We start from the raw sequence: 25,737 nt of genomic DNA, 5'->3' as shown, positions 1-25,737 counted from the left end.
AATGCTTTGACTCAACGTTTCAATGTCTATTTATAGTTTTTCAGGTTCTATGAAGGCAGAAATATTTTCTACAAGCCAATGTTTTTACTGGGGAGACGGCCACAGAACAGCTAACTGTCCCCCAGGGGGTCACAGGATCGTGTTGTTCTCTTTCTAAGAATTTCTGTGTCCTCAGCACGACGGTGCTGAGGCCGGAACAGGCCCTGCAACACGCCCCCTCTGGCGTTGGGCTAATCACACCCCGTCTCCGCTGGGGTTACAACGGAGCCTGCTGTGCCCCCCACCCCACTAGAACACAGGCTCTTAGGAGCTGGAGGGTCTTTGAACCTGGACAAGACCAAGAAATTTAAATCTCCTGCTTCTTGGGATTTGGTCACATAGAGCAACCATCAGCGTCACTGGCTTCTGTATGTGCCAGTCGCCTTGTCAGGAAGAAACACGTTTTTCCTTCGCAATGTCCTGCCCACAAATTGTGACACAACCAACCACCCTTGGTGAAGCCTGTCTTCCTTGTGACTTCACTGTGGCCTCAGCCTACACTCTGCACGTCTTCACTTGTAAACGTGCAGATTCAGTCGTGCTTTCTATGTGCCGTGCAGACGCGAGTATTTACTTAACTCCAGGAGGACGGCAAAGTACGTGCACTGCTTCAGAATAAAGTTAAATTTAATAAATGGGAAGGATATCGACACTGAGACAAAATAAGGGTAAAGACAGTGGAGCGTGAGAGTGAGGTTGATCTCGACGCGCCTTTGGTGTAGACGGCCCTCGTGTTTGCAGGGAGGGGAAGCCCATCAAAAGAAAAAGCGCCGAGTGGATTGAACTGGACAGAGATAAGGGCCACTTCTTGATCCTGAAACAAGAGGGAACCTGTCCTCGTGGCCCTAACCACAGCTGTGCAGGTGGGCTGACAGTACACGCACCTGTATCTTGGCAAACAACAGTCTGCAGGGGGCTAATTTTATAAGATACGTCCAGTGTAGGCCTGCGGCACAGCCCTGAAGTGGACGGAATCACTCAGTAGAGGAGAGGCCGGTGGTCTGTATACTCTCACCTCCAGCTAACCCAAAGAGAAGGCTCTAGAAGACCAAGAGTGGGGGGCAATTCTTTCATGCAAATCGTCTATGCTTTTCTCAGATTTTGATAAAAATTGAGCTCCTCCCAGACACTGGGGGCCTGGAGTGTATCTCTTTCTCTGAAGCTGGTGACATGAGGAGCTGTTGGCCTTGAGAATCACATGAAATAAGAAGCCTAATAATAAGACACCGGATAGAAGGATGTCCCCTTTTTACAGAGATGGCGGGACGGGGCTCTCCTCAAGAAGCAGTTGGGCTCCACTCAAGCACACAGAGAACTGGGCAAGAAGGTCCTGAGTTTCCACACCATATTTTCAGCCTAACAGATTTTAAGCAGGTGTAGCCAAACGTCTCCTTCAGCCGTCGCCTCCAAGGCTAGGAAAGATCCCTGATTCCAAGTGACGTGGCCTCCCCGTGGACCCTCCAAGGTAAGCAGGTCGGAAAACACATGCTTAGGAGCCAGATGGAGGTAAGTTTCTCTGTAGGTTTGCTAACTCTACACCAGTAAATGATCACGTTTAGCTGTAGGAGGATTGACCCAGAGCCCATCTCTGGAGGCAATATTTAGAGAGCAGGGACATTGTCTTCTATGGCCAAGAGATGCAAGGCTGTGGTAGAACGTTGCAGCCAACAGAGGTGAGACCCAAGTGGCCGCAGGCATGCTTGTGGGGATATCATGGCTAAGCTCCCCCGTTAACTGTGTCAACACTGACTCTTTACTAGAACACACATAAAAGGGCAGCTGCCTCCTAGACTTTTCCTGGCCATCTCAAGTCATCTGAGCTTTGTCTGCAGAAATCTTGCACACGTGGCCAATTCTTTCCAAAGGGGAAACACCTCAGGGGCCAGAAGAAGGATTCAGGGGGCTCCGTCTCCAGCACCCCGAGCTTCAGTGGCCTTGCCTCCACACCTGAGGCAGAAATGGCGAGTCCGGTCCAGGCCCCTGAGCAGAGCATCGTGCTGTGTGGGGCGGCCTAGACCGAGCTGGTGGTAGGCTCGTATCACCTACGCTTAAGGAGAATAACTGCTTATGGGATTCAGATTCCTTTCTAACCAGTGGAAGGACCCCGTTTCTTTAATGCATCAGGATCTCTCCATGTCATATACTCAGAACTTGACCCTGGTCGGGCTGAGAGGCTTCTGCAATCACCAGAGCCGCAGACTGATGATTTTTCATTTTCTTTGTCAGGCAGCTCTTATCTCAGCAGTTACCTGGCTCACACGGACTATGAAAGCCAGATCGGTGTCTTCACTGTGGCGTCTGGGAAGGTGTGTGACAGGCTGTAAACACAGACTCACTCCCTCCTTCAGTGGTGAGAAAGTCCAAAGACCTCCGTTTGTCTTCTCTGGGCCGCGAGCTGCTTTCCTGACGGCGGGACTGCAGTGGGCGCTCTGCACGGGGCAGGCAGACACGCAAGGTCACGTCCATCTGCCAAGCCCGGGAGTCCTAGATGACCCGCCCCTTGCCCGCCCGCCTTTGCTGCGAAGACACCCTCGCAGCGTCCAGGATAAAAATCACACTTTCCAGGAGAGGGTGCACAAAAGCTAATGGCCAACTTAGAACAAGGTAACTGCTGCCTAGACTTGAACCTATCCTACTTATTCTTGATAGGAGGGAAGTGCGTGAAAAATAGAACCCCCAAAGCCCGAGGCCGAGATGGAAGAAACGACGCCTAAGAACACCGGCGTGAGGGCAGGACCGACTTTCAGTCCAAAATCCCACACTGGCTGCCGCCTCGTGCAGACCCTCCCTTCAGGGTGCGGAGTGGGGTCTGTTCCCCAGCCCACCCTCAGCTCCAGCCCCTCACGTTCTAGTTCCCGTCTCTGTCGGTCTGGTGAGGCCTCCTGGAGAATCCCCTCCTAGTATCATCCCTCCCTACGTGTCCTCATCCTATGTACCGTCCCAGACACCTGAGCCAGACCGAGGGGGAGCCAGGTCAGACCACTTTGCGCCTCCCATGGCCAGGGGCGCAGGCATCCGGGGGCCTCCAGGAGCAAACCCTGTGCAGGGACCTCTGGAAGAAAAGCAAGAGCCCAGCTTCACAGATCTAAGGGACGAGGAGGGGTGGAGAGAGATTCCACTCATTTCTATCAATTTTGGTAAATTAAGCCTCACTCAGACTGGACACAGAGGGTGTCTGTGGTGGGTGGGTGTGTCTGTGTGCATATGTGTGTGTCTCTGTCTGTGTTCCACGACGAAGCACAACAACTTTATAACAAGTTTCTTCTGGTTCCTTTAACACTAAATCACAGAGGCGTTCAATACAGTCCACCTTATAACGAGAGCCATACTATAAAGAATTTTGGTCCAATAAGATTCATGTAAATATGTGTGTGTGTGTGTGTGTGTGTGTGTGTGTGTAACTCTGATTGGCTTCAACATGATTTCTCTAGCTTAAATAGGTGTCACCTGTGTAATTTAGGTATCACTGTGGTGATACCTAAATGATATAGACCTGGTCTCTTTAACATCAACATGCTCATCTATAGAGCCCAGAGAAAATAACCCTTCCTCAGAGCTGCAGTGAAGGTTAACTGTAGTACTGTGTGTAAGGTTCAAGACCAAGACCTTGTAAGTTCTCAATAAATCCTTGCCAGTGCGAACGCTGCTGTGGTTCTCGGTGCTACTGCTGGTTTGTCCTGGGCACTCCTGACCCGTCAACCACAAACCTGTCAGTGGCTTTTTAAAATAAAAAATGAATTCTCCACATCTCAGGCAACACTGCTGCAGGATATGGTCCACACTCCTTAATGGGTACAGTCTCAACCTCACCGAGCCTCCAGCCTGTCTTCGCTTATTGTACGATGACCTCGGTTTGCAGCATGAGTCTCTACTGGCCTCTTTGGTTTCATATATTTAAAGAATTTCTATAGAAATGCTCTGGAGGGTAGAGCTAGAAGATAATCAAAGAGATCATTTCATCCATGTTCATTTATGTGAAAATAGAGCGAAGTGACTGTCAGATAGATGCACTATGAATTTAAACCTTCTCCCTAGAGAGGGGTTTCCAGAAAAGATGGCTCTCCAGCGTTTGCTGAGGTGACTGCCAGGAAGCTCAGGCACACACCTCTGCTTGGTCAGAGGTGGGGAGCACGTCATGGGCGCTTCCCATGTCACATCCTCACCACTTCCTCGATTAGGGTATAAAAGCAACCCACTTCTGCCCTAAGGCATTTTGTATCTCAGCTTCTCCTTAGCGGAGAAGGCTCTCTGCAGAGTTGTTGACATGAGAAACAGTGTCACACGGTGGAAAGGGCTTTGGATTAGTGGTGGGAAGACAAGCATAGCAGCCACTCCGGGACACGGGGCAACCTCCTCACCTCTACTGAGTTAGGTGTTAAGTGGTCAATCAGACATCATGCAGAAGTGGACTCTAGTCCACTGGTGCATTCTGGGGAAACAGGATGGGCAAAAAGAGTTGGTTCACTCAACAATAAAGAGTGAGGTCAACAAATGACATGGCACAACTAGGAAAAAGGGAGGGTTACCGGGAATGGGGGCATGCACAGCTATCCCTTTGTATTTCTGGTATCTATTTTGCTTCTTTCTTTTCTTCAAAACTTTTTTTCCATTAGAGAAATTACAAAGATAAAATTCCTATTCTGCTGCATTTGAATAAGCAAATTTATCCTTCTGTAAGATAACAAGTGGGGATCATTTAACAGGGCAAAGTATTAAACAAAACCTTGACTTCAACCACACTTTCTAGAGCCTGTCAAAAGGTGCTCCCCAAAGTGCTGTTTCATGACAGACAATGCATGTTTCTCAGGAGAGTTTTTAAAAATCAGAAATCTGACACTTCCTGAATTTAAGGAATCTCTGATGACAATACCGTTCTGCATCAATTGTCAGATTCTGAGATGTCTGACTCTGAACAGAGGGAGGTGCCTCAGGTTCTCTGTAAATAAGGACAACATACACCTTAAATAAGTTAACTAATTCAATAAGCAAAAGCACAGAGAAAAGACGGATAAGTGGGATGAGAGCTCATAACCCCAAACTCTTCTGCTGGAAATCACTCTTGAACAGTTTGTCTCAGGAATTTCTAAAAGTTAATTAACAGCCAAAGCATAGTCAATTTATCTTTTTCCCTCAGAGGGAGGAACCCTTGACTTTTCTGAAAAATTGTTCTTGATTTGACAAGTCAGAAGAGAGCGAAGAAAAAAATTAAATCATCCTGTCAGTGAAAACATTCTAGAAGTTTCCATGGACTGCTGGTATTCATTATAAACCAGGTTTTGAGACGTTTCCACCATCATTGGTCACTGGGGAGTGTCCAACAGCCCAACACACAGCTTATGTATTCGAGCCCTGTGGTCTTGGCTGGTCCACTTAAATTCGCAGGGAATTAAGTTATCAGGAAGAATAGAACTCAATTTCTACCATCACTGGGCCATTTTCATTAGTCCTGCCTCTATTCTAAGAGTAATAAGCCCAGTGCTCTGGCCAATATCCAACCCGGATAATGGGATTTTGCCTGTCTCCATTCCCTTCAGAATTTCCGCAGGACTGATTTTTAACTCTCACTCCCCAGGACTGTGCAGCACTGGGGTGACCGCAGACGGCCAAGAGAGTCCTAACCCAAAAAGCGCTATCTAGGGGGCGGGTAACGTTGTGACGTTGGCACAAAATCTGGAAAAGAGGTTTTAAGAATGAAAGCATGACGTTTTCAGATAGAAGGGGAAACTGTTATGCACCAGTCTCCATCTCCCTGATTTTTCTAACTGTTACAGCGTTGCTGTCTTGTTTAAGAGCATCAGTCCTGGGATCATAAAACTGCGATCTTCTCCTCCGGAGGGGATTGGCACTGGGTTTTGAGGAGCTCTGCGTCCCCCAAAGCGTCTGGCCTTGGGCCAGCTGCTCCATAGGCTTGAGTTTATAAAGAAGGAATCCTAAGTTAACAACAGGAAGATACAACAGAGAAGGTAAGTGTGGTTGCAGGGTTCAGACCAGTTCTGGATTTAAAACAGGGGATAACCAGGAGGATAATGGGACCAATGAGAACGATTCAGCAAAGGGCTGGAGTACAGACAGCGCGAGGGCAACAGAGGGGGTCTGAACCGCTTTGTTCGGTGATGAGGAGGGACCGGGGAACACTTTCTTTCGGGCCTGTGTGCCCACCGGGCCTGGGGGATCTGCAGATCGTGGGCTGTAACCTTGGAGCCCACAGCCTATCCAAGATCAAGGCCAAATCAGGAATGGTTACGTGTGCTGAGAAAAGACTGGGAAAACAGCGCATTTACAGTGAAGGGAACAAAGATGTAGAAAATGTAAAGAACTTTCCAACAAGGCCGATGGTTATGAAGGGCCAGTCACTGAGAGAGAACTGGGCTTCTGGACGCACGCATCCCTTTTCTGGAGCAGACGAGTGGCTGGGCTGAGATGTGGGTTCCACGGTGGGGAGAAGGGGCAAGGGGTGAGGCTAAAGCGTGACGGCCTCATCCAAGCTTCGACTTCATCTGGCAGCGACGGCCGTTACCATCAGGATGGACGCCTGGCCGGCCCGTGCCTCCTAAGAGGCTTCTGCCACGGATGTGGATGAGGGATCAGAAATCTGCTCAGCGCCTGTCTGGGAACTTGGCTGGAGGGAGTCAGTGCCACCGGCAACAAAGAGAAAGAATATGAAGTCGAAAACAGCAGGCTGCCCACCAGCTGTATGCATAGGACAAGTGCGTAAATTGTTTTTAGTGAATCCGAGTTGTAGATTTCACTTGAAAGAACATGAAGGAAACAGATGGTCTCTCCCTTCTCCTGCCCCTTTTAAAGCACATTTCTACCTAATACTGAAGACTTCCATGAGTTTAGACTTCTCAGCTCCCCGTGCAGGTACATCCTAAAGGGTAAGGATGCTCCTCTTGGGTTCATTCAGAAAACTCAAGAAATAACCTCAACACTCACTTTTCTCCATTCAGCTCAGCCTTAATAAATGGAAGAAGCGCCCAACGCCTTTTTGTAAGTCACTTAACATTTTCAGTTGACCTTTATTTTTCTTTCCTCTTCATGTTAAGAAAAAAAAAATAGCCTTTGTTTCCTCAACTTGCCTTTATTTGTTCTTACTTTATTGCGAATGGGTAATTCCCATGATCTCCTCCAAGCCTTCTCCAATTTCTCCTATTCTCTTAAAAATGGAGAAAAATATCAACTGAACTAAATATTCTAATAAAAACCTAAGACTTCTGCCAAGTACAATGGTTACGTTTTAGTTCTCGTCTTCTGGATGCCTCTGCACATCCTAGCATCTTATCGACTTTTTTTTTTTTTTTTTAAAGAAACAGCTAAGTACCAAATAAAGGATTTGTTTCACACATGTTCCCTCGTGTCTGATCAGGCTTTTCCCAGTTCCTTGTGAGTGATTCTCTGTGACATCTTGAGACACAGCCCGCGTCTCAGGACACCCCTGCAGGATATTGCATGTTCCCAAGCCCTGGACTCCCCTGGCTTCCCTTGTTCCTGGATTCCTGTCTTATAGATCTTTAGGATGGAAACTACACATGTGCTTTTAACTGAGTTTCTACTTGTAACATCCCGTCGTCAGGGAAACTGGATTTAGCGGTCCCTTTCTTTGTCATGCTTTCTACAAAATGCAGTTTTCTTCTAGAGTATTAGTCATCTTATTCAGGTACAGATTTATAGTTTAAATTTCATACTTAATCACCAAGCTCACCAGTCGAAAAATAAAATAACGGAGCTCAGTCCCTGTCCCAAGCACTGCAGAACAGTCCCTTCCACGCCGGAATCCAACCCACACTTGGACACCGAGTGAACCAGCAATGATGTTTAGCTATAAAGTCATCAGACAGCTCTTAAGAGCAAAACGCTGTTTAAAACCCTCTCCTACACACAGCACACCTGTCCTCACCTCCGCGAGGCTTCGTGCTGGGAGACAGGTACCAGGAAGCCTCTCCAAGCTGGGGGTGTGAGGAGCTCACTGCGGGTGCAGAGCACATGGAGGGTCCCCAGCGAGCGTGCTCCCAGCCCAGCTCAAATCATTACTGTCTGTGAAGTCAGTACCTGATGTGACACGGAACCACAGACGCTGACATTTCTAACGGGTGAAATACTGACATCTCCTATTATCTTTGAAAGAGCCTCAAAGGCCCAGGTCACTTTGGAGGAGAGTAAACACCGGTCCCTAAGTGCCATGCAGTCCTCGGCACAGATGCCAGGTTCAGGGTCTAATTACCTCTGGGAAAGTATCTTCGGGCAACGTAAGGATCATTTTATGCTGCCTCAGGAAATCATAATTAATTCTGAAAACATTTAGGGTTGTGCTAAAATATTGCTTGGAAAATCCGGGTGGCGCTTTGAGGGCTTCTAATGGAATCAAAGACCCTACTGTATCTGCAATCACTAAGGCCCTGAGAAGAGAGACTTTCATGGCTGTTGACTTCAAAAGGCTCTGTGTGGTGGCTTAACTCTCCCTCAGAGGGGCCTTTAGGTTAGGGAGGGGGCTTTGACCGCTGTTGATTGCTGTGAGGTCCACAGAGCTGCCGGAGATGCTATGGGCGGGGCTGTTTAATCAAAATAAATACACGTGGCAGATCTGGGTGCCAGCATGGAGGAGATCTGTGGGGCAGGGGACAGTTGATGGCTCTGGTTTGGGGGATGAAGCAGTAAAGTAAGGAGGCCATTTTCTGGTACCAGAAAACCTCAGACACTTTTCACCACCCTCTTGTTGGTCCTGGGGCTACACCACTGACACTCTGAAGCCCCAGAAGGACATCAGAGCTTCCCCCAAAATTGATGGAGGAAAGAAGGGCTAGGAGTAGGGAATGAGGTTTCTCCCTGTGGACTCACATGCTCTCAGAACTCTTTCTACCTGCCCTCCTATCTTTGGGTTCTTCCTTATCAAATGCCTACAAATATTTGATTGTGTTGCACTGTAACTGATAACTAACAAAACCAGTGACTGCTCCATCAGAAGAGATTAAATGAAGCAAAAGCCCAGAGGAGACTGAAAGCCTGTTGATCCTGCTAAAATCGCACCTCAGAACGACAATCAGACAAAAAAATTGTATTTAAGTGTAAAGACACAAATCATCTGATCGGTACAAGTTAGAGGAGGCCATAAACTCCAAGCCATAAAGCTTACTTATTTTGACTTTACTTGTAACAATCTCTCCCTCATCAATCTTTCCCACCAGCTCCCTCCAGAACCAGTTCCTCTACGGGGATGGGGGACCCAGGTCTGTGGATGGGCTGCTCTCTGGGCGCCAAGTGCAGGCACATCTCCATCCGCCGTGGCCTCTGCCTGCATCTCATCTCTGCAACGGTCACATGTGTGGCCTCCCGTGGCCTTCAGCTGCCACACGTGGGTGTGCAAGGCTCTCCACCAAGGAGACAGAACAGGGTGGGCTCTCCCTCCTTCTCCTGGTCAGAGAGCACCCTGACGTCAAATCAGAACAATGAACTCTGTCTATCAGGTCACCCTCTTCCCACACAGAAATCCCACTCGTTGAAGACTCATGCTCTGTGCCCTTTAAGTCAGGAAAACCACTAGGTAAATCTAAGTCTACCAGTTATCACTCAATACAGAAGAGTCAGAAAGGCTCAGAATAGGAAAAGAAACCCTGCCTAGTGCCCTTAATTTGCAAACTCTTTTCCAGGCGTCCAGGGCCTCCTGTGTGCCCCTTGCTGTGCTGGCTGGTGGGCGTCCCAGGGGTCAGCCCATCTCTCAGGAGAACCACGTGGCACACAGGCTGGAGTTGTAACTCAACACCTGCAAAGCAGCATCAGGTACCCTGGATGCAGTGGGAGCACACACGGCTGGCGTCAGCCAGGGGTAGCCTCCCCAAGAAGCCGGGTCCTGCAGGGTGCACAGAGGACCGGGGAAGGTGCAGAAGGGGGTGATGGGCAAGGTCCTGGCGACGGAGACTCCCCGTAGCCGTGAGGAGCCCTGCAGCTGAGACAAGAGAAGGCGGAAGGGGATGAAGGAAGTGACGGGCAGGCCTGGGAGCAGGGCACATAGGTTGGTTCAAAAGCCGCTGAGATTAAGAGATGTCAGCGCAAAATGAGGCAGGGCAGGTTTGCAGAGGGAGAAAGTGTGGTCTGATGCCTTGGTATGAGTCGTGTGAGGAAAGTTACAGAAGAAACGAAGAATCTTCGAGAGCCAAAATCATGACCCATTTCTCAGGAAGCGACCCCTCAGGCTGGGACTTGATCTGTCCATGGGGTAAAAGATTAAATGCTTTTTAATGCCTCCGAAGATTAAATGCTCATTTTCCCTCAGTTAGTGTGAGCCGGGGAATCCGCGCACTCCCCTACACAGCATGTAGATAAACATCTGGCAATCAACAAAGCCCCTAAAAGGTGAATCGTGTGTGAGGATATTAGCAGCCTGGCTTGAAAAATAAAGGACCCTTACTGGCCGAAACTTAGAAAAACTGCTTAAAATGAAAACCATCCCTTTTTAGAAGAAAACTCATTGGCACGTGACTTAACAAGTGTCTGCCTACCCACCACGGTGCTGTGTTATCCTGGAAATTGTTTTCTCCTCTCCATAAGAACAGCCTCGATCCAGGAGTTATTTTAAGACCTACTTGTTTTTCCCTAATAAGGATAATTATCTCCAAAAAAGCAAAATGATTAAGTGGTCATGAACGGTACACTTCCAAACATCTACAATTGCAAAACAAGCTGACCTTTACCGAGCTTGTGGAAGATGGTTTTCGTGCCTGGGGACTTGGGCTTCTCTGAAGGTGGGGGAAGGAAAGGGCACCTTTGTGCTCAGCCTAACCGACCTCCTCTCCGACGGGGTGCGGTTTCTGTAGCTCTGAGGTGCACCTCTTCACACGGTTTTCCCTGAAGTGCTAGATGCTCTTTCTCTAAATGGCCCATCTGACTCCCAGACAAGCCAGGAGTGATGTCACATGGTACTTCTCAATATCCAGGGTCAGCGCTTCCCAGAAGATGAGTGACCACTGCAGCCTTTAAATCCAGAGTCCCAGCCCAGGGTTCCATGTACTGGATTCCACCATGAACGCACATTCCTTCCTAGCCAAGCACACCCACCAAGAGGAGATGGGATGGGTTGTGTTCTGTCTGTCGTAGCATCTCTAACTAGTGAAGAGCAGAGCCTGACCGCACATTCATTAATGACATTCATGTTATATGTGCAAAAACCACATGCAGCTCAATTTAGAAGTAATGCAGTTTTGGATTATCAAAAAAAAAAAAATATTGAGGGAACAGTGGTTGACTTCGCCTTCCAATGCAAGGGGTGCAGGTTCGACCCCTGGTCAGGGAGCTAAGATCCCACATGCCTCGTGGCCAAAAAACCAAAACAGAAAACAGAAGCAATAGTGTAACAAATTCAATAAAGACTTTTAAAATGGTCCACATCAAAAACATCTTAAAAAAAAAAATCGAGAGTCTTGGAACCTCAGAGACAAAGAACAGATTGCCTGAAGTTTCTGCGGCACGGCTAAGACTAGCTAAAAGGAGCAAACATTCACTGGGGTCTTGCCATGGACCAAGCATATGCTAAATTCATTCTTTCCTGTTAAGAAAACTATTGTCCACCGGTGTTAAAACCTGACTGCAGAGGCAAGAGATTGTACCAGACAAGGGAGGGAGAGAGCGCCCTTCTGACTGGAGGACACCATGCGGGGAGCTCCAGGATCCATAAAGCAGCCTGATTCATGAACATAAACCCCACTGACCATGCACACAGAGAGACATCGTGTGATGATCACAATAATGTCAGAGATTCCTCCACCTGCATCGAAAGGAAGGTGTGGAGAGGGGAAACAGTGGAAGACCCACGACAAATATCTCAGAACAAGCATGGGGCAGAAGAGTGGTTTTGGCAGCACGGCTGTGCTCTGCTCCCCCCGTCCCCAGACCAGGTCCTGCCTTCTCCGCTCCCTCTGTGTCCAGTGCCTTCGTTCCAGGTGTGGCTGGAGGGATACGGAGGTGGATGGGTGACCCTCTAGTCTTCTCTACCTCTGCTCACAGCAGAGAAACATCTTTACCTTTCGGACTGTAAAACCCTCTTTATCATTGACAGTACAAATCATGCAAGGACCACAGAATTTTTCTAAACAGGAAATTATCCAGACTCTGTGTAAGACCAAGATCCACCACTCGCGCTAGAAGAAAGACGTTAGAGAATGGTTTTCATGGTCTCTGAGGCTGTGGCTACGTGTACACAATCTGGAGGCATTTAAAGGAAAGAAAGAGGATGGAAATGAAGCAAAATAGCCACCAGCTTTGCTGCATCCCACCGATGCCTGTGAAACCGCCATGATGCAGGAGTCATGTCGCTAACCCTGCGATCTCATCAGATAACTGCAACCCGGCGGGGGTCGGCCGGCGCGGGGCTCACGCCACACGACCAAGTTCAACTTCACATAAATTCCTGGAAGATGCTGGATCCAGGCAGGGCTTGAGGTTTAACTGTTGGAATCATCATTTTTGGTGTATCACAAACACTTACGGGCTTTCTGATGAAAGAGAACATCCATAAAACATTTCTGGGAATGTATTTTCAATAATCATAAGGTTAAACTCACTGTCTCTGTTAATTTGAAATCATTCTTTGCAACTAAATTAGCTTGAGATCCTTCCTCATCCTAAATCTGCAAGAAAACTCGAAGTGGCAGCTGGGGCATCCGACCGAACCCGTCGTTCCACTCACCTTGGAGCTGGCGGCCCTTGTACAAATCCCTTGTTTTGGTCGGATGAGCCCTGGCCGTGTTGTCACATTTCGGCTGTTCGTACCTAGGAGGAGGGGAAGGAAAGAGAGAAGAGCCAGTTAGAGACATCGAGATGGGGGCTGCCTTCCACACCCGTGTGTTCACACCGCAGGCTTCCTTGGTCCCCGGGACACACTGGGCATCTCTTCCTCACGTTACAGCGCTCGGGATGTATGACCTTTGGTGACCTTTGTGGCAATTTAGTATATTCTTCACAGTCAGTAGGAAGAAGCAGGACGCACAGCGCTCTGTTCCTCCATCCAGTTTCTGAAACACAACCTCTAGAGTGGCTGCCGAACGCCCCTGCCTAGGACGGGATTTTGATACGGTTCAGGGTGGGGGGAGGGGCGGAGGAGGGGAAATGCAAGCACAAGCCGTACGTGAGGGCAGGGTCACAGCCCCCGGGAAAGAGTGCAAAGTCTCAGAGAGGGCCTCCGAATTCTAGACTGCTACGTTACTCAAAGACCAACGAACTCAAAATCTAACTCCCGAAGCTACAAAAGGTTGTCTCAGGGTTCAAAGAATAAAGAGTATGTTCTGAGGGGCTTCCCTGGTGGCACAGTGGTTGGGAGTCCGCCTGCCGATGCAGGGGACGCGGGTTCGTGCCCTGGTCCAGGAGGTTCCCACGTGCCGTGGAGCGGCTGGGCCCGTGAGCCATGGCCGCTGAGCCTGCGCGTCCGGAGCCTGTGCTCCGCAACGGGAGAGGCCACAGCAGTGAGAGGCCCGTGTACCGCAAAAAAAATAAAATAAAATAAAATAAAGAGTATGTTCTGGGCCCACGGAGTCAACAGGAACAGGGTGGCCCTTGGTATCCGAGCAGGCGGGACCCGGGGTGCCTGCCGGCTACTTCACTTCGGGCAGCGGGCACTTCGGGGATACCAGTATTGACAGTAATTCTGGATGGATCTGCCGGCTGGGCTCTAGATCCAGGCCCAGGTGGACAGCTTGCCCAGCGGAGCCTCCTTCAAGGCTCTTTATAAAGCCCCTTGGGTGGGATACGTGGAGAGACTCCCAGCACCTGCCCCTCTGGTGGGAGACACAGGGAGATGCACATCCCCTGGGGGGAAGCGCCCAGTCTTATGGGGACGTTGACAATTCAGTAGCGGGCCTGGCAGCTGTGAGAACCTGCCCTTAGGGCTCTTAATGCAGTCTCAGGGGTCAGGAAGGATGCTTGGAAAATGCGAACGACAGTCAGAGCCGGTCGGGGGTGGGCGCAGGAGGGACGGTCAGGTCCGGGGGCTGCTGATTCTCAGGATATGAACAAAGTCCCCTTGAGGCCTCACCCTCTCTCGCTGCCCGTTTCCTTTTCACTCTCTCAGAAAGAGATACGAGATCATGTTTACTTCATAGGGATCATTTCTGATTCTTATTTTTCATTATTTCTTGTTTTCCCACCCTAGAAAATAAAAGAATGAAATTTCTCGCTGAAGGGATCCTTTCTCAGCATCCCTCCCTGGCGCCCGGGGAGCTGGGGCCGGTCTTGGAGGGTCGGGTCCAGCGTGGTTGAAACACAGCCAGGGCACCACGAGCTCCTCCAGCCACTCACATCCTGAATAGCCTCTTTGATACCAGAAAACTTAACACCCCACTCACACAAACTTAATATGCCTTTTTGAAATGTTGTTTTTGAAATTAAAGAGTCCCTGACACACTCCGGCTAACAGTTAAGCTATCACATTTTCGCCAAAAGCCATTAACTCATATCCTTTTGAAATGCAGTGGGGTTCAGTGCAGATGGCATTGGAACCACGGTCACAGGAATGAACGGGGGTGAAGGGACCTCTTACCCACCTGGTGTCTCCTCTCCCATCTGGGACTGAGACAGGTAGGTAAGGAGCCAGAAATTCCCTAGGGGAACATTCGGGAAAGAAGCCAGGTAACGGAGAGATGGCTAAGAGCTCGTTGCTACTCACACTTGTTAAATCTGGGGAAACGGAGCATGTGCTCAGGACTGAAAACTCCTCGTTTCAGACTCTAGATCAGCGTCCGTGGGGCTGGGGAGGTTGGAAATGGTACCCACGCTACAGCTGACACCTTCACAGCCAGCAACCAGTGAAATGTGAGCTGTGAAAGAACAAGCAAAGTCCCAGCTCCTAACCAAGCAGATACAACTAGGGATGGGGCTCCGGGGGAGGCCGAACTGCCCAGCCACCCCTGGAATATTTGATCTGTGAGAACGTCAGCCACCGGCTGTTCTGTCATGTTAAGAAGTTGGACCGCTAGTATGAACTCTGTGTACAGCCTGTCAAAGGCGTGGAGTCAACGCCGGTACCCCCATGTGGTGATAAGAAACCACAAAACTACCAACCCCATCCTGAGTCTTTGAAGCCACCTGGAAATTAACCTTACTGCGTGATCATCCTGGTTTTGCTCCATATCTGGGCTGTAGATGTCTCAAGAATCCCAGCACTGATGTTGATATAAAAATGTATGTTTAAATGGCAGCATTCTGCTCCTTGTAAAGAACACTGTGACTTGCGGAAATGACAATCTCAAGAAATAGAATCAGTGCCTTCGAAGATAAAGCCATTTAAATTGTGCTGACATCTGTCAGCATCCTTTCCAATAGTGTTTATTTTAACTTATTTGTATAAGATAAAAAAGCACATCTCTTAATCGTCTGGTTGCCCATCAGATACCAGGCTCTCTGCCAGGGAGAAATTCGATTTCATGCTCACACGGCCAGCAAGCCGCGTGGGCTCCACAGGCTGGGAACGGGGTCCTCGTGCCGGGTCAGAGCAGCCTGCAGCCTGGTGGCAGGTGGACAAACCCTCATTGGCCAACAAGAAAGTGAAAGAGAAATCCCTCCGTTCTGGGCGCTAATGTAGTAGCTGGCGGTCAGCCTGATCCACGCTTAACCCGATAGCTCACGCCAGCTCTCCCCTCTATTAATCAGTGAACTGCCCCCTCCTCCCAGGTCCTGCTCCACCACGCGCGGCCTGGGCTCCGGCCTGCAGGGGCTCTGAACACCTTGGCCAAGATGTCAGTTTTGACTCAAAAAGGCAGGGAGACCAGCAGATGCGTCAGCACGCGGTCCAACTCATGTTTCTACCTGACGACCAGCCCCCCTAGAAATTCTGCCCCGTGGCTGCTCTCTGCCTCTGTGCGTTTATCGTCCTTGGCACAAGCCTGTAACAAAACGTGTGCTTTGTAATTACCTTTCCTGATGACACAGGAAAGGAGGACTAGCTCACAATGAGGATGCGTTTGATATTTATGTCATCTCACTGTTCTTGGGTTTTTTAATTATTCTTCCCCATCAGAAAATATAGAGAACGATTCGGGCGGGGGGAACTTGAACTGTCTACCCAAATATAAATCAAAACTATAAAGTATCTCCCTGGAATGGCTTATTTCAGAAAAATCGCAAGAAAATAGCATTTATGCACCAGAAAGTATGTAAACAATAATGCAGAAGACTTTCTGTGACATTGCTACTCAATCACAGCAGAAGCAGGGGCAAGTGAGGGCTGGTGACGCTGGCCAGCATCTCATAAGATATGCCTTACACTTGACGATTTTGACTGATTTCCCAGTATCCATGTAGAAATCTGTTTAAACCAATTCCATTTCTCTTGCCAGTGATGGGTTTAGCTGTAGTCATATGATCCAATTACGGCCAATGATCCATGACTTAAGTCAGCTAGGGGACTTTTAGGAAAGGTTGTTTGGTTCCTAAGAAAGAGAGAGATGGGCTGTGTGTCCTCTGAGCATGTGGTGTCTGAATGAGATGCCCGGATCCCTGAAGCCATCTTGTGACCATGAGGGGAGTCTGTCCAAGGGCGAAGGCAACACATGAGGATGTCAGAGGAAAGACTTGGGAGACCCTATGTCCTCAGTGACATCACCAAGTCACAGCATCCACTGAAAGGGAACTCCTTCCATCTCTGCACCCCTTCCTTAGATTACATAGTCCCTCCCTGTTTATGCCTATTTGTCAGGTTTATCACTAACAGAAGTGAAGAGTTTCCTAATCGATACATCCTCCCTTTTGACCAAAACGTAACTAGATTCTAGCTCTGGGACCTACGCTGTCGGGGGGCCACATTTCCCCCTCCGTCTGGACTGCCCCCCGCAGACATCGTCAGCTTGCTCCCCAGATCCTTCTGGACCTGAATCCGACCTCAGCATTTTGGGAGCCCCCGGCCGTCCCGCTGAAGCTGCCCCTCCGTTCCCTATTTCCTGTGTGTCGTCCTCCAGTGCAGCGACCACAAGCCGGCGCATGACCTCATGTTCAGCTTTTCTGCTTCTGCGGTTTGCTCTGTGTCCCTTTCCCCCCATGGAACATAAGCTCCATGGAGGCACAGGGTTCTGTCAGCTTTGTTCCCTGAATACCCCCAGCCCTTAGAGCGGCGCCTGCAACATTGAGGGATTTCAAACGTTTAGTGAATAATAAGTGAACCTCTGGGTGACAGGGAGGGGACTGTTTCTTGGAGCTTTAAGGGATCGTATCGCTTCTGTGCTAAACTCTGTCACACGTAGAACCTGCTCTGCATGGCCTCGGGGGCCCAGGGGGTGACCCCATCCATGCCTGGGTGCTGAATGATGGGGCCCAGGGCCCTCCCTGACGGGCGGTAGCCTGGTCGGAGGGTGACATTCTGGCCAGTTAGAGTGAGGGGAGGCCCACCGAGGGTCCATGGGGAAGGCCTTTCTTGCTGTCAGAAAAGCCACATTATGTTGTCACGGCCGTGTGATGCTTCTAGAAGCCAGGGCAGGAATCAGGCCAGAGCATGCTTGTGTACTGAAGATGCAGAGCAGAGGGAACAATAATGGCTCATGAAAATCACGTCCTTTAACCGCGGAAATAATCGGAGCCTCTGTCCCCGAGAGCATTGGGTGCGGTCACGTTTAAGACTGGTGGGCCGTAAGGACAGCTCAGCCTCGATGGACGGAACCCTGTGGGAAACATGCAGGCTCTGACACACCCCTCGCTACTAGCCTCTGTTCTGATGGTGTCGGGGTCATGACAGTCAGCATCGGAGAGGATGAACAGAGGAATGAACGAAGGAGAGAAAAGTAGAGCTCGAGTCTGAGGGATCTCCTCCCCTGGGTCTAATTTAAGTCTGTTTCTTGAAACTCAAAGAAGACGGAGTCCCTCCCTCCTATACAAAAAATAGGGAAAGTGAGAACTTGGTACTGTGTTCCAAAGAAGTCTGGACAGAATGAAATCAGGACGGACAGGAGGGAGGAGGGCTTCTTGTGTTTCTCGTCTGACTGTAAGATAAACACGTTTATAGGTTCTACAGGGACAACGTGATAAGGCTGATCTCAGCATCTAAGCCAGTCTGCGGAGGCCTAGCTCTGACAGCGTGAGGACTTTTGCCGGCCGGAGCTACGAGATCGTTCTGAGCGCCCCTGCAGCTGGGCCTGGGGTCCACAAGCCCGAGTTTGAAGTAATGGAAATGTCATTTCCCAAGAAAGGTTTCTTAGAAAAGATCACTCCCTACATACAGATGCGTTCAGGAACGAGCAAAGCAATTTCTCACACAAAACCCTGGGAAGATTTATGTTCTCTTTATGTTTGAAACAATCTCCTACGACCACCCGCAGAGGGAACCTCAGTCTCTGGCCTGGACACCCCATCGAGGTCCAGGGTGGCCGGGGCCTGGGGTTCCCATCCCCAAGGAGCCTGGTCTCCCGAATGAGCCAGATGGGGCTCCAGGTGTGGCTGGACTTTCTCATGAGGAAAAGTCAGCTGGTTACCTGTCCTTCCAGCTCCCGGAATCTACATGGGTGCATTTCCCCTTCTACATGCACCATGGTCACCCTTGAGAAATTGGGGGAAGTATCTTAGGAGGCATCAAGGCGCTCATGCCTCAGTGCTGCAGAGGGAACCAGGGCTTAAACTGGATCACACGTGAGAGGTAATAGTGTCCTTTACCTGTAAACTACTTTTATACCAATCTACGAAATACCAAAGGTCAATTCATACGACCAAGAGCCGCAAAAACATCCTTTTACTTGTTCACACTATTTCCAGGAACAAATATCAGGTCTTCTCCCGGTGCTATTATAAAATGACTTGCTTTGGGCTTCCCTGGTGGCGCAGTGGTTGAGAGTCCGCCTGCGGATGCAGGGGACACGGGTTCGTGCCCCGGTCCGGGAGGTTCCCATGTGCCGCGGAGCGGCTGGGCCCGTGAGCCATGGCCGCTGAGCCTGCGCGTCCGGAGCCTGTGCTCCGGCAACGGGAGAGGCCATGGCAGTGAGAGGCCCGCGTACGCCAAAAAAAAAAAAAAAAAAAAGACTTTCTTTGCTCAGACTCGCACAAAACATGAAAGAATGGGTCGGTTTGTATTTCAGACCCTGAGTAACTACTGTTGCCCCTGACCTCAGTACTCCCTTTCTTTTTCAGTGGCAATTTCAGGGGACAGGTATCTCTGGACTACAGAGAGCTGTCCTGGGCCATCGGTTCCTGTGAAATGCGAGGCCCCTTTGCCAACACCGGGGACAAAAGAAGCTGAGGTGGTACATGATACATTCTAGGTGCCCACCCCAGCCTGGATACCACAGCCATTTTTCAAGCTTCCAGCCTGCGTGAATACAGATAGGAGCAAAATTGCCTAAAAAGTCTGTCTTCACCACCCTCGTGCCATCGCTGGCATCGCCAGCTCCTGGTGACGTCAGAGAGATGGGCTCCCACCGGCACAGGCATTAACGCCGCACTGAGAAGTGGGGTGAGGTCCGGGGCATGGGCATCGCATCTGCGGCAGGTGGGAACCATGGGGGCTCTGCGTTCCGGGGTCTCCCGGCCCCACGGAGACTTACCTGGTGGACGTGCCCGGGATGGGGCGGCCGGTGTCCACCAGGACGCACCAGCAGTAGCCCGTGGAGGGGTGGCACTGCACCGGCTTGTAGAGGCCGCCGTGGGCGCACTCGGGGATGACCACGTTGTCGTTCTTGGGCTGTCTGGCCTCCTCCAGGGCCGACTGCTGCTCCTGGTCACACGAGGACACTGCAGCGAGAAGGAGAAACGCGTGAGGCCGCGGCGGGTCACCCGGGGAGCCTACGGGGGATGAGACTGAACAGGAAACGGAGGGGCCGGCGAGGAGGGTCAGGGCGGGCGGTCAGCGTCCACAGGTGGATCTGACGCCCCGTGGACCCCCGGAGGCCACAGGTGGGATCCAGGCCCCAGGGACGGTCACGGTCCTCTGCTCTGGGTCCCCATCAGGGGCCCGGGCCAGCAGGCACGTGGTCCAGTCCCAGCGAGTCCTCACGGCCCCTCCCACTGCAGCCGCGATGGGCTGGCACCACTGCCCACACCCCCCAGGAGGGTCCTGGAAGAGCAGCCCCCCACTCGCCCCGAGGGCTGACTGAGGCTGAGTCTGGAAATCCCAGCTGCAGTATTTCCGAAACAGGCTGCGTTTCTGGAAATTAGTCAAGAAGAAGACGAGGGACTGTTTTTAAAGCTGTGTCCAGGGCTTAGCGCTGAAGCTCATCCACACGAAAACTAAGCGATCACTTAAAAAATTTCCAGGGCCGGGTATTTCCATGTATAAAGCCTTATGTCTTTTTATGTTAATAAATTCAGTTTCTTTTTTGCGTTTGGACATGAGCTTACTTAGATGCACCTTCTGCCCCAAATAGACCAAGAATGCCTTAGAACCATATAAACGAGTCCATGCTACTCAGTGATCCTCAGATGGTAATGAATTTGAGTCAAATGAAGGTGAAGACCACTTTATCCCTCACAAGAGATTCACACGAGCTTTAAAATATAATCCAGAAAACATTGGGCACAGAATATTCCAAATGTTCCTGTTCTGCATCCTTCCAGCTCAAATACATGGCATCAAAAATTCACAGCAGCGAACTAAACCTCCTCCTCACCCGTGTTAAAGAATTCCAGGGGTTTCCCTGGTGGCGCAGTGGTTGAGAGTCTGCCTGCCGATGCAGGGGACGCGGGTTCATGCCCCGGTCCGCGAAGATCCCACATGCCGCGGAGCGGCTGGGCCCGTGAGTCATGGCCACTGAGCCTGCGCATCCAGAGCCTGTGCTCCGCAACGGGAGGGGCCACAACAGTGAGAGGCCCGCGTACCGCAAAAAAAAAAAAGAATTCCAAATGTGGGCGCTAGTTTCCAGTTTCCGCCCTTGGAGTGGGGTTTCTCTGGCTTGGTCTCTGCACCGAATCACAGCCATCGCGAACAAAGAGCCCACCGCAAGACCTCTCACCCTCGGACCCAGGGCTGTCTCAGAACAGGCTCTCCCTCACCTGAGCTGTCATTTGGGATCTAAAGATTCTTTTGTTTTCATATTTCTCCGTAAAAGGGAAAAGAAAACAGACAACATATTGGATGAATATATTTTAAATAAAATCTTTAGAGCAATTTCCTGCTTAGAAAGTAATTTTCCACAAATTATGTTTTAGTCTGTTTTGAAACGAACTAACTACAGTTTACAGGGAGGTTATGACTGTAGATGTGACACCGCACAGGTGGGGAACCCCCGAGAGCTGGGAAGGAGTGTGCTTCTGTGTCAACGCCGCTGTGGCTGGTGATGGGGGTATGGTACTCAGGAGTTAGGCACCTGACGCAGGTGACAACTCAGGTGACCAGACTGAAGGAGGTTCCCCATGCAGTGCGTCACAGAAACCCTGTTTCATAAAGGTTAGCTCTCATTTTCATTATTTTTCCAGCACTGAAAAAATGCCTGAAAATATATATTTTTTAAAAAATGCCTGGCATATCACAGGCACTCAATAAATCTGTTTTGAGATAACTCATAGTCATGGCATTAATAGTTACAAAACCACCTAGATTTTCTTTCCCCAGTAATTCCATTTACAACCTGAGGATAGTCACATGTATGTTTAATGCTGTGGCGAGTTCATCTACTGACTGTATTATTGGATACTGCTACCGTGTGAGCATGGCATCCCTGCACACGTCCTGGAAGAACACAAAGGTACGGAGCGCCTGGGATCCTCCCCTCACTCCGACTCAGAAGACACTCACAGTGCTTCCTCCTTGGGTGACCTCAGCCTCCTGAAAATGGACGAGGAGGGTGGAAGCTATATTGCTGTGTGTCCAGACTGACGTCTTGTAGGATAATCTCAAAGCCCAGGGTGGTTCAAATCTCACCGTCATTCTACATTGTTTAATGAACACGAGAGAAGAAGGAAGAAATGGCCCTTGAGCCACGCCATGCGGTTCTGTTCCTAACAGAGACAGCCCTGCACCCTCAGCTTCCGCCCCCTTTAGGAAGGAATGTGGTCTGTGAGCATGTGGACCAGGGACCAGGTCCCGAGCCCGCTCCGGGGCCCTGAGCTGTCTGAGCTGCCCTCTGCTCTCCGAGCATCCATGTAATTCCATTAAATTCCCTGTGGCTTTCATTTCCAGAAGTGGATCTTTTTTTGGGGGGTCGGGGCAGTCTGCAAGTTAAGAATTTTAAATAGCAAAGTTATGATTGTAAATCAGCCCAACATCCGGATCGGGCACGTGGTTTCCACCAGAAGTCATACTGTACTGACTGGTGCACTCAACAAATACTGCAGCAGGTACTGCTCTGGGTGCTAACAGGGTACCCGGGTAGGGGCTTTCCAATACACGCTTCATCTCTCATACACACAAAACATGGATGGTGCTGCATTTCTTATAACAGCACCACCCAATTTTTTAAAAATTTCATACTGATCGTTTCCTATAAGTTCTGTACTTTTCTAAGCACTCTAGATTTTGCTCAGCAAATACATAAATCAAACTGACCCCCTGTGTTACAGGGTTAATTTAACGAGGCTTTCGCTCCAACTGTGACTAGGAAACTGGCTTGGAATCAAAATGACAATGACTCACATTTCTTTCTGAAGTGACCAATTCGTTACCTTAGATCATGGGGGCAACCTAAGGAGGACGGAGGCTGAGCTACATGGTTTCAGAGGCAACTGGTTCCTGTCTTTTGAAACCCTCAAAGTAGCTGGTCCGTCCCTAACTGGAGTTCCACATGCAGGCGGCTCAGCTGATGGCGGGGCCTGCTCCAGGAAGCTCTTCTGGAGACACATTGCTTACTTTCCTGTGCACTTGGCCCTTTTTCAGAAGCTTTACTAGTGAACAGAATTTATGGTGTGATTATCTGGGCACAAAATGCTTTCCATGCTCTATCCAAGAACATACTGTATCTATAGAAATAGTTCTGGAAAATTCTTGAAATGGCCCTTCTGAGGATTTTACATCATATTTGAAGGCTCACCATAAGCAAGGTAGTACTGATTAAGTCAACCACCTCTTAAAATTTGCTGAGAATGTTGTAAAATATGGCAGACATCGTTGCCAAGTCAGAAGAGATTCCGTGTTTGTTTATATAAACATCCTGGCTGAAGTTAGAACCGTTCACTTATGCAATTTTATTTGGTAAACCTGGCTCCGTGTGGGGAATTCAGTTTCTCTTAGGGGAGAAATGCAATTACATTTTACATTTTAGGGCCATATGGAAGGAAGTAGATCTTCTTTAAACAAATTCATGATGGTCCAAGGGAACAGAGGCTAAAGGGCTGTCCCATCTGTCTAACAGTCACCCTCCTGAGACAGCTGAGCTCTGCCCCATCCCGCTGGGGCCAAAACGAGATGGCTGAGGGGAAAAGCTCCTGGAGCGGGATTCTCTCCGGCAAAGACCCCCCTGCTCTATGCAGGATGTTAATCGCGCCTGGAAAAGGAGATGAACGGCCAACAAGTCGCATTTCATCGCACCGGAAACTCACCCAATCGCTGAGACACACGGGAACGGGACTCCAAAAAGACAAGTCCCAACCACGTTTTAGAAAAATGTCAGTGAGATCTCATCACATGGTGGGAAAGAGCACAGAAAAAGGGACTCTTGAGAGAAAGTAAAAATGGAGAGGGCCAAACAACGATGGTGGAAATAGGCGAGAGGGAAGGAGGGACGGTTGGAAGGCGCTTGTGAAGTTCTGGTCAGGACTGGCTGAGGACCAGGTGAAAGCGTGTGTACCAGTGGAGACGCCTGCAGCTGGCTGATGGTCAGTGTCGCAAAGGGCACCAAAGCTGGAGTTTTGCAGTAATTATCTCATGAAAAGTTAGGTTTGAAACCATTCCAAAAGGATGTCCTCCCATGGATAAAAATAAAGTTTGGGATTCTGGAAATAATTCAGCAAGAAAATAAAATAACTAATGCTCACAAAATTCAAATTATACCATCCACTTTCATAGGTTAGATGAAAATATTTACGTTTTCTTTCCTATTCAGACGAGATCAGGCACGTGCAGGGTGGTACGACCGACCATGACTTCTTTCCTATTCAGAAGGGCTTTAACTACATAATTTTCTCTTATACCGAATGTTGGGGAGTTAATGTGTGAAAGAAGAAGAATTGAAAGAGAAAAAATGAACAGGAGGAATTTTAATGTGAGGGCGTCCAAAGGAAGGTGAGCTGTGTCAAAAGAAGCCACTGAATTTGTCCAAGAAAAACCACCCAAAGAGAGTCCCCATTTGAGGAATACGTTGCGGGCAAAGGAAAAGTTGAGAGATTATTTAGAATTGATGATTGGGTTGAATAATTTTGTTGGATAAAGCCTGAAGCATTTTTATAGGCAGAAAAGGCAAGCCCCAGACGGGGAGAAAATGTTCGTAACACACACGCCTGACAAAGATTCAGGTTATGTCAATAACCCCTACAAATCAATAAAAAGGACAAATAACCTAATTTAAATTGGGCAAAGATTTGAACGGACAATTCAAAATGAAAGGTATGTGACTGAACAGTAAGCAGTGAGAAAACTGCCGGGCGTCCCCAGTCCCCAGGAAAATGCAAAGTAAACCCACAGGAGGTACCTCCGTGGGCCTGCGGGAGGGACCCTGATGACCCACACCAGAGGCCCCCGAGGCTGGCGACGATGTGGTGCAGTGGGGACCCTCCTGCGTTCCTCACACAAGTGTGAAGTCTACACCAGGTGTTTACCCAAGAGTAATTAGAGTACACATCCACAGAGCGATGAGTGCAGAATGCACACAGCAACTTTCCGCATCACAGCCCCCAAACGGAAGCAACTAAAATAGCCATTTACTGGAAAACGCCCAGATCGTGGTATATGCATACAATATACAATTGTGCATATAAACTAGAGAATAAATGACCAACAAGAGTGAATCTACAAACTATTATAATGAGGCAGAAACCAGGAGTTATATGGTGCCATCATTCCATTTATACAAAACTCTAGCCCCGGGTAAAAGGATCGTCGAGTGATGGAAACCTAAGCAGCGGTGGCCTCCAAGCAGGCCTGGCCCGGGAGAGCCTGAGAGCATCGGCGGTGGTGAAGACCTCCTGTCCTGGGGGACACACACGCTGCAGCCCACCTCACTGTGCAGACACGTTCCTGATAGACAATCGACACCTAAATGACGCGTAAAAAGTTCTCTTAATAAAAATAAAATAGGGATCCTAAGATATGAGAAAATATCGACCACATTTTAATGGGCAATATATTTATTTTCCTTTTTTGGTATATCTGAAGATGGACAGTATCTCGGATTAAGTGATAAACCAAATACACGTGCGAGTCCATCACTGGCTCCCAGGAACAGTACTTAACAAATGCTTAGTCTTTTCTTTCTTTTTGCCCAACAGGATGTGGTGTTCCACTACCCACTAAACAAACACAGCAAGCTTGACGCTACACCAGTATGGCCAGCTTTGTTCATAATAAGGCTCTTGGTAAATTAGGACATTGGGATTGACATCTACACACCACTACCATATAAGACAGTTAACCAATAAGGACTTACTGTAGAGCACAGGGAACTCTGCTCAATGTTCTGTAATAACCTATATGGGAAAAGAATCTGAAAAGGAAGGGATATATGTATATGTATAACTGATTCACTCTGTGGTACACTTGAAACTAACACAACATTGTAAATCGACTGGACTCCAATGATGATAATAATAGTAATAATAATAAGGCTCTCGGGCCTCTAAGTACTGACTTAATTGGGTAAGGACAGTTTTTGCTATGAG

The 25,737-nt window shown here is 49.2% G+C and overlaps 1 protein-coding gene across 4 annotated transcripts in view; it reads right to left on the bottom strand.

The window, feature by feature from the left end:
• The window catches only part of SMOC2 (SPARC related modular calcium binding 2), a 156,620-nt gene that overhangs the window by 32,642 nt on the left and 98,241 nt on the right, over positions 1–25,737 (bottom strand). For all 4 annotated transcript variants that reach the window (XM_089922262.1, XM_089922263.1, XM_089922264.1 and 1 more), the window contains exons 8-9: positions 19,539–19,725; positions 12,716–12,798 (exon numbers count right to left, since the gene is read on the bottom strand). In XM_089922262.1, coding sequence (XP_089778388.1) covers positions 12,716–12,798; positions 19,539–19,725 — 270 coding nt within the window. The remainder of the gene's footprint in view (positions 1–12,715; positions 12,799–19,538; positions 19,726–25,737) is intronic.

Source organism: Delphinapterus leucas, chromosome 12, assembly GCF_059928025.1.
Source record: "Delphinapterus leucas isolate spDelLeu-1000000601 "Yukka" chromosome 12, BTC_Dleu_Yukka2, whole genome shotgun sequence".
NCBI classification, from domain to species: Eukaryota; Metazoa; Chordata; class Mammalia; order Artiodactyla; family Monodontidae; genus Delphinapterus; species Delphinapterus leucas.
Note: the sequence above shows the minus strand (reverse complement) of the source record. Positions and strands in the feature narration are given on the sequence as shown.